General features: G+C 41.0%; 1 protein-coding gene across 1 annotated transcript; it reads right to left on the bottom strand.

The window, feature by feature from the left end:
* Positions 1-7,497: 7,497 nt before the first annotated feature.
* Positions 7,498-9,224, bottom strand: LOC110579621 (eppin-like). Its single transcript, XM_021689289.1, has 2 exons — positions 9,134-9,224; positions 7,498-7,688 (listed from the first exon to the last, which is right to left on the bottom strand). The coding sequence occupies exons 1-2, from the start codon at positions 9,222-9,224 to the stop codon at positions 7,498-7,500; spliced, it is 282 nt and encodes a 93-aa protein (XP_021544964.1).
* Positions 9,225-9,668: the final 444 nt, after the last annotated feature.

The raw sequence follows: 9,668 nt of genomic DNA, 5'->3' as shown, positions 1-9,668 counted from the left end.
GAGTCAAATATGTGTTCAAAGAAGCTGCAGCCACCTCTCCTTAGGAGGCCTTCCTGGGACTGAGGGTCAGGCAGGAGGCAAAGACTCCTGTTTTATGAGGTCACTTCCTCTGTGGCTTCAGAGAACTAGCCCTGGTCATCCATCCTGGGCCCTTCAAATCCTTCCTTCACCTGCTCCCCTCAAATTATTTCCCTAGCTTTACCTGATATGTGCCTTTTCCAAGTTTAATTTTTTTTCTTGAAAGAGAGATAGAGAGTCTTAAGTAAGCTCCATACCCAGCTGGCTGTTTTGTGAGCACTGCCTGAAGAGTGGAGAATGTGAACTCCCCACTCTGGGGATGAGGGAGCTGGGTGACACCATTTCCCCTGCCCATCAACACTGACAGACTTCAGTGAGCAACACAGTGCCCCCAGTGGAAGGTGGAGTCAGTTATGCCAAGCCCTGCCTCCCTGCACCCTGCAGGTGCATTTTTACTAGGGCAAGTTAGCCTGAGAACCACACAGGGGCCTCTCCCCAGAAGACCAGCACAAACCCCTCACATCCACTGAGTCTGTTCATCGAGGACTGCAAAGCTTCAGCTCTAGGGGAAATAAGATCTAACCTCTTAACAAGCAGACTAAAACACGCCTAGTTAAAACCTGCCACAGCATGGACAAGATCCAAACACCCCACTGCAGGCAAGGAGAAACTCTGCAGAGGATTAACCTAAGGGAAAGAACAGCCAAAACATAACAGCAGAGTGCACACTCTGAAACACTTCCTAAAGTGCCAGGCCCTGGATCCCTCCTCCTCCTCCTTCAAAGATTTTATTTATTTATTTGAGAGAGAGAGAGAGAGAGAGAGAGAGAGAGAAAGCACAAGAAGGGGGAGGGGCAGAGGGAGAAGCAGTCTCCCCACTGAGCAGGGGGCCTGGTACAGGGCTCAATTCCAGGAACCTGGGATCATGACCTGAGCCAAAGGCAGATGCTTAACTGAGCCACCCAGGAGCCCCAGCACCTCTTAATATATCCATTACTCTCAGGAGCAGGAAATAAAACAAGTTCTCCTAACACAAAACACAGTGACCTAGACATAATGACAAGATGGAGGAATTCACCTCAAAAGAAAGAACAGGAAGAGGTCATGGCCAGAGATCTAATAAAAACAGATATAAACAATATTCCTGCACCAGAATTTAAAACAGCAATCATAAGGATGCTAGCTGGGCTTGAGAAAAGCATAGAGGACACTAGAGAATTCCTTTCTGCAGAGATAAGAGAACTAAAAACTAGTCAGCCGAAATAAAAAATACTATAACTGAGATGCAAAACTGACTGGATGCAATGACAAGGATGGATGAAGCAGAGGAACAAATAAGTGATACAGAAGATAAAATTATGGGAAATAATGAAGCTGAAGAGAAGAGGGAAAGAAATGTATTGGATCACAAATGTAGACTTAGGGAACTCAGCGGCTCCATAAAGCATAGTAGCATTCCTATCATAGAAGTCCCAGAAGAAGAGAGGGTAAAAGGAGCAGAAGGTTTTTTTGAGCAAATTATAGCTGGGGGTGCCTGGGTGGCTCAGTCGTTAAGCGTCTGACTTCGGCTCAGGTCATGATTCCAGGGTCCTGGGATTGAGCCCTGCATAGGGCTCCCTGCTCCACGGGGAGCCTGCTTCTCCCTCTCCCACTCCCCCTGCTTGTGTTCCCTCTCTCACTGTGTCTCTCTCTGTCAAGTAAATAAATAAAATCTTTAAAAAAATTATAGCTGAAAACTTCCCTGATCAGGGGACAGAAACAGTCATCCAAATCCAGGAAGCACAGAGAACTCCCATCAAATTCAACAAATCCAGCCAACACCAAGACATATTGTAGTAAAATTTGCAAAATATAAGGATAAGGAAAGAATCCTGAAGATAGCAAGGGAAAAGAAATCCCTAACCTACAAGGAAAGAGAGAGAGAGGTTTGCAGCAGATTTGTCCACAGAAACGTGGCAGGCCAGAAGAGAGTGGCATGATGTATCTAATGTGCTGAAGAGGAAAAATGTGCAGCCAAGAATACCTTATCCAGCAAGGCTGTCATTCAGAATAGAAGGAGAGATAAACAGCTTCCCAGACAAACAAAAACTAAAGGAGTTCATGACCACCAAACCAGCCCTGCAAGAAATATTAAAGGGGACACCTTAAGTGGGAAAGAAAGACAAAAAGCAACAAAGACTACATAGAATAATCTTCAGAAACAGCAACTTTACAGGTAATACATTGACACTAAACTCTTATCTATCAGTAATGACTCTGAATGTAAATGGACTAAATGTTCCAATTAAAAGACATACTGTATCAAAATAGATTAAAAAAAAAAAGACCCTTCTAAATGCTGCTTACAAGAGACTCATTTCAGACCTAAAGACACCTCCAGATTGAAAGTGAGGATATGGAAAACCATCTATCATGCTAATGGATGTCAAAAGAAATGTGGAGTAGCCATACTTATATCAGACAAACTAGATTTTAAACCAAAGACTGTAATAAGAGATGAAGAAAGACATTATATCATAATTAAGGGACCTATCCAAAAGAAGATCTAATGATTGTAAATATTTATGCCCCCAATTTGGGAACACCCAAATATACAAATCTATTAATAACAAACATAAAGAAACTCATTGATAATAATACAATAATAGCAGGGAACTTTAATACCTCACTTAGAGCAATGGAACAGATCATCTAAGCAGAAAACCAACAAGGAAACAATGGTTTTGAATGACATATTGGACTAGATAGACTTAACAGACATTCATAACATTTCATCCTAAAGCATCAGAATCCACACTCTTTTTGAATGCACATGGAACATTCTCCAGAACAGATCACATACTGGGTCACAAATCAGCCCTCAACAAATACAAACAGATTGAGATCATACCATGCATATTTTCAGACCACAATGCTATGACACTTGAAATCAACCACAAGAAAAATTTGGAAAGACCACAAATACATGGAGGTTAAAGAACATCCTACTAAAGAATGAATGAGTAAACCAGAAAATTAAAGAAGAAATAAAAAAAAATACATGGAAGCAAATGAAAATGAAAACATGACAGTCCCAAACCTCTGGGATGTAGCAAAGGCAATCCTAAGAGGGAAGTATATACAGGCCTTCTTCAAGAGGCAAGAAAATTCTCAAATATACAACCTAACCTTACACCTAAAGGAGTGAGGAAATGAACAGCAAATAAAGCCAGCAGAGGAAGGGAAATAAGATTAGAACAGAAATAAAGATATGGAAACAAACAAACAAACAAAACCAGTAGAATGGATTAATGAAGCTAAGAGCTGGTTCTTTGAAAGAATTAATAAATTTGATAAACCCCTAGCCAGACTTATCAATAAGAAAAGAGAAAGGACCCAAATAAATAAAATCACAAATTAAAGAGGAGAGATCACAACCAACACCAAAGAAATACAATTATAAGAGAATATTATGAAAAATTATATGCCAACAAACTGGGCAATCTAGAAGAAATGGACAAATTCCTAGAAACATATGAACTACCAAAACTGAAACAGGAAGAAATAGAAAATTTGAACAAACCCATAACAAGCAAGGAAATCAAATCAGTAATCAAAAATCTCCCAACAAACAAAAGTCCAGGCCTGGATGTCTTCCCAGGGGAATTCTACCAGGCATTTAAAGAAGAGTTAATACTTATTCTTCTCAAACTGTTCCCAACAATAGAAATGGAAGGAAAACTTCCAAATTAATTCTATGAGGCCAGCATTACCTTGATTCCAAAACCAAACAAACATCCCACAAAAAAAGGATAATTGCAGGTCAATATCCCTGATGAACATGTATGCAAAAATTCTTACCAAGATAATAGCTAATAGGATCCAAGAGTACATTAAAAGGATTATTCACCAGGACCAAATGGGATTTATTCCTGGGATGCAGAGGTGGTTCAATATCTACAAATCAATCAACGTGATATGCCACATTAATAAAAGAAAGGACAAGAACCGTATGATCCTCTCAATAGATGCAGAAAAAGCATTTGACAAGATACAGCATTTGTTCTTAATAAAAACTCTTAGCAAGTAGCTATAGATGGAACATACCTCAACATCATAAAGGCCATATATGAAAGACCCACAGCGAATATCATCCTCAATGGAAAAAACTTAGAGTTTTCTTCTATGGTCAGGAACAAGACAGGGATGTCCACTCTCACCATTACTATTTCACATAGTACTAGAAGTCTTAGCCTCAGCAATCAGACAACAAAAAGAAATAAAAGGCATCCAAATCAGGAAGGAAGAAGTCAAACTTTCACTCTTTGCAGGTGACATGATACTCTATGTAGAAAACCCAAAAGACTCCACCAAAAAAATTGCTAGAACTGATACAGGAATTCAGCAAAGTTGCAGGATATAAAAACAATGCACAGAAATCTGTTGCATTTCTATTCACAATAGTGAAGCAGCAAAAAAAGAAATCAAGGAATGATCCCATTTACAAATGCACCAAAACCCATAAGATACCTAGGAATAAACCTAACCAAAGAGGTAAAAGATCTGTACTCTGAAAATATAGAGCACTTATGAAAGAAATTGAAGAGGACACAAAGAAATGGGAAAACTTTCATGCTTACGTATTGGAAGAAAAAACATTGTCAAAATATCTATACTACCCAAAGCAATGTACACATTCAATGCAATCCCTATCAAAATACCACCAGCATTTTTCACAGAGCTAGAACAAGTAATCCTAAAATTTGTATGGAACCAGAAAAGACCCCAAATAGCTAAAGCAATCCTGAAAAGGGAGAAGGAAAGCTGGAGGCATCACGATTCCAGACTTCAAGCTATATTACAAATCCGTAGTCATCAAGACAGTATGGTACTGGCACAAAAACAGACACATAGATCAATGGAACAGAATAGAAAACCCAGAAACAGACCCACAACTCTATGGTCAACTAATCTTTGACAAAGCAGGAAAGAAAATCCAATGGAAAAAATACACCTCTTCAACTAATGGTGTTGGGGAAATTGGACAGCCACATGCAGAAGAATGAAACTGGACCATTTTTTATGCCATACACAAAAATAAATTCAAAATGGACGAAAGACCTAAATGTGAGACAGGAAGCCATCAAACTCCTAGAGGAGAACACAGGCAGCATCCTCTTTGACCTTGGCTACAGCAACTTCTTACCCGACAGGTCTCCAGAGGCAAGAGAAACAAAAGCAGAAATGAACTATTGGGACTTCATCAAGATAAAAAGTTTCTGTACAGAGAAGGAAACAATTAAGAAAACCAAAACACTGCATAAGTACTGGGAAAAGATGTTGGCAAATGACATCTCTGATAAAGGGTTAGTATCCAAAATTTACAAAGAACTTATCAAACTCAACAACCAAAAACCAAGTAATCCAGTTAAAAAATGGGCAGAAGACATTAACACACATTTTTCCAAATAAGACATACAGGTGGCTAACAGACACTTGAAAAGATACTCAACATCACTCATCATCAGGGAAATATAAATCAAAACCATGGTGAGATACCACTTCACACCCATCAGAATGGCTAAAATTAACAACACGGGAAACAATAGAGGTTGGCAAGGATGTGGAGAAAGGGAAACTCTTTTACGCTGTTTGTGGGAATGCCAACTGGTGCAGTCATTCTGGAGAACAGTATGGAGGTTCCTCAAAAAGTTAAAAATAGAACTACCTTACGATCCAGCAATTGCACTGCTAGGTATTTAACCAAAAGATACAAAAATACAGACTTGAAGGGGTACATGAACCCCAATGTTTACAGCAGCATTATCAACAACTGCCAAACTATGGAGAAAGCCCACATGTCCATCAACCGATGAATGGATAAAGAAGATGTGGTATATATATATACAATGGAACATTACTCAGCCATCAAAAAGAATGAAATCTTGCCATTTGCAGTGACATGGATGGAGCTAGAGTATATTATGCTAAGTGAAATAAGTCAGTCAGAGAAAGACAAATACCACATGATTTCACTTATAGGTGGAAATTAGTAAACAAAACAGATGGATCTGTGGAAGGGAAAAAAGAGAAAGAGAGTGGGAGGAAAACCATAAGAGACTCTTTTTTATGGTTTATTTTAATTTTTTAATTTTTTAAATTTAAATTCAATTTAATTAACTTATAGCATATTATTAGTTTCAGAGGTAGAATTTGGTGCTTCATCAGTTGTGTATAACACCCAGTGCTCATCACATCAAGTCCCTCTCAACCATCACCCAGTTAACCCATCCCCCCACCCACCTCCCCTCCAGTAACCTTCTGTTTGTTTCCTAGTTAAGAGTCTCTTATGGTTTGTTTCCCTTTCCGTTTTTGTTTTATTTTATTTTTCCTTCCCCTATATATATATACATATATATCAACATATATATATACACATATATAATATACATATTTATATGCCACATCTTCTTTATCCATTCATCTGTCAATGCACATCTGGGCTCTTTCCATATTTTGGATATTGTGGACTTTACTGCTATAAACTTTGGGGTGCATGTGCTCCTTCAAATTACTATGTTTGTAACCTTTGGATAAATACCTAGTAGTGCAACTGCTGGGTGGTAGGGTAGCTCTCTTTTTAACTTTTTGAGGAACCTCCATACAGTTTTCCAGAGTGGCTGCACCAGTTTGCATTCCCACCAACAGTGTAAGAGGGTTCCCCTTTCTCCACCTCCTGGCCAACATCTGTTGTTTCCTGAGTTGTTAATTTTAGCCATTCTGACTGCTGAGAGGTAGTACTGAGGCTCCTAAGGATAGAGAACAAACTGAGGGTTGATGGAGGGAGGCGGGTAGGGGATGGGCTAAATGGGTGATGGGTATTAAGGAGGGCACTTGTTGACAAACCATAAGAGACTCTTAATCTCAGGAAACAAACTGAGGGTTGCTGGAGTGGAGGGAGGTGGGAGGGATGGGGTGGTTGGGTGATGGACATTGGGGAGGGTATGTGCTATGGCGAGCACTGTGAATTGTATAAGACTGATGAATCACAGACCTGTACCCCTGAAACAAAAAATATATTACATGTTAATAAAAAAAAAAACCCACAAAAAAAAGGAGGGCACTTGTTGTGTGAGCACTGGGTGTTATATGTAAGTGATGAATCACTAAATTCTACTCCTGAAACCAATATTACATTATATGTTAACTAAAAAAAATAATGAAATAAATAATAAATAAAACTTTCAACTTCAAAAGAAAGAAAGAAAGAACGAAAAGAAAGAAAGCTTTAAGAGTAAAAAGCAACCAAGATACTATGTGTTTCAATCCTATAGTCATTTTCTCTTTGGGGAAACTGAGGACCAGACAGGATGAAGATACTACCTAATGTCACATATAATATCAGGGGCAGAGATGGCTCTGAATTGCAGGTCTCCCCAACCCAGCAATCTTGCTCAGAGACTAGCCCTTAGCAAAGCAGGGACGATGCCACCTACGTGGTCAGAAGGTGAGGGTGTGGGCAGAAGGGCTGATTATTCTGAGGCTGTGAATATTACCTTGGTGGAGGTCTAAACATTTTTTTCCACAGCTGAAGATGCAACACTTCTTCCTGTTGTCCAGGCACTGTTTGTCCTTTGTACATACATCCCTTTCTCTGAATTCACATTTCTCTTGGATTCTGGGGCATCTCCCTAGGAAAAGGACAGTTTTACAACCGTGGCTGTTGGAGGGCACAGTGCCCACACTTCTCCCAACCTGAGGCAATTCTGGGGAGTCAGGGAAGTTTGCTTTCTCTTTGCTCATCCACAGGAGACCTTTTCTGCAGGGTGCTCTCATGTATTTCCCAACACCGCCTACACTACCCTCCCTTCTGACCACCCCTTATTCTCTACCTTCTTACCCTGTCCCTAGTTCCACCCCCTAGTGCCACCCCCTCTAAGGCAGGATTTCTCAACCTTGCCCCTAGGGCCTCATCATTATTTATGGGAGGGGGAGGGCTGCCCTGTGCACTGTAGGATGTTTACAGCATCCCGGCCCTCTAGCCACTGGATGCCAATAGCACTCCCCAGTTGAACCAAAAATGTCTCCAGACATAGCAAATGTCCCCTGGAAGGCAAAATCACCCCACTGAAAGCCACTGGTCTAAGCTAATCTGGTCATTTTGGCCTCCTTGAGGAGTCAGTGTTTGGGAGTTCCTCCGGGGTGGGGGGCGGTGCTATTGCACAGTGATTAATATCCCTCACCCTGGCATCAGAGAGTCAGGTGTTTAAATTCTACCTCTTGGCTTACCACTCACCTCTCTGAACCTTGGGTTTCTCACTTGTAAAATTGTTTTAGCCTTACAGAGTCACTGAGGAAGAAATGAGACAAAAAGTGTACAGCTCTAATCATAGGAACTGATGCATAGCAATGTTGATTAATGTTTGTCAACTGTTGCCCATAAGCCAAGCACTTTTCTATGCATTTTAAATACTATCTCATTGAGTTCTACTGACATCCCCATTTTGCAGAGGAGACACAAGCACATGGAATTTAAGTAACTTGCCCAAGGTTATGGCTACTGAGTGGTAGAACCACTATGTCTGAATCCAGACCTCTCAAACTCCTTACTTTCTAAATGTTCAGTAAATGGTAGCAATTATCATTATTACTATATAGTCCTGGAGTATTACTGTCGTCAGTTCAAAGAAACTTCTGGATACTTTTATCCCAAAGGCAAGGCACCCCTGGGGATGCAAGAATACTTTATAGGACTACATTTGAAAGAATCAGGAGTTAATGGAGATGATATCCTGAGAAAGGGGGCTGTTTCTGTTGTGGGGTGAGGGAAGGTCTACTAGGCTTCCCAGATTCCTATAGCCCCTCCCCATAAACACTGGATCCTGTGACTCTTCCCTCCACCCCCAATTGACCTTCACTTCAAAGGGACTGAAAGTGGCGGTTGCCTCAGGTCTGCAATCTTGCATTCACTGAAGGGATCTTCCATCAAGAGGGAAATTGGAAGAAATATTCCAAATATGTCCCCACCTGGGACCAGGGCTAACACGGTGGGAAACAACTTGAGTCTTATTCCTTGTTCCCTCCTCCCAGCAACCTGCCCTCTCTCCAGGGCGAGGGCTGAGGCCCTAGTACTTACTGGGAAGGATCCAGTCAGTCAGACCAGGTCCCTGGACATTCACTAGAAGGGTACATAAGACCAGGATGCTCAAAAATCTAGAAGACTCCATTCTGAAGAAGAGCTGGCCTGTCTGGTGATTCCAGAACATGAAAATGTCTAGCTGCTTTTGTCCAGCCTATTTCTTCAGTAGTCAGTATCTTGGATGTGAGAACTGGAGTCAAGCCAGACACCTCCTTTCCTGCTGGGAACACCAAGTTCCTGAGATCATCAATGTGACCAGCTGGCATCTACAGTGCACAGTCCTGGGGAAGGGTCTTTGATTGCATGGCTCCTGATCCTCAGCAGCCTGGGCTGTGCTGGGCCCTCTGGTCAACCAGGGGGAGTGGGCAAAACTTGTCTCACTTTCTAAGTGACCTCAGGACTCAATGCCACCATCAAGGGTCTTCTTCTTGATGACTCTGAGAGTTGTGGAATGTGCTTGTTCTCCATTCACTTTCCATTTTATCTGCATGCTGAGTGGCATGGCCCTTTTGTTTGTCTCTGACAATGTGTT

The sequence above is a fragment of the Neomonachus schauinslandi genome, chromosome 10 (assembly GCF_002201575.2).
Source record: "Neomonachus schauinslandi chromosome 10, ASM220157v2, whole genome shotgun sequence".
NCBI lineage: Eukaryota > Metazoa > Chordata > Mammalia > Carnivora > Phocidae > Neomonachus > Neomonachus schauinslandi.
Note: the sequence above shows the minus strand (reverse complement) of the source record. Positions and strands in the feature narration are given on the sequence as shown.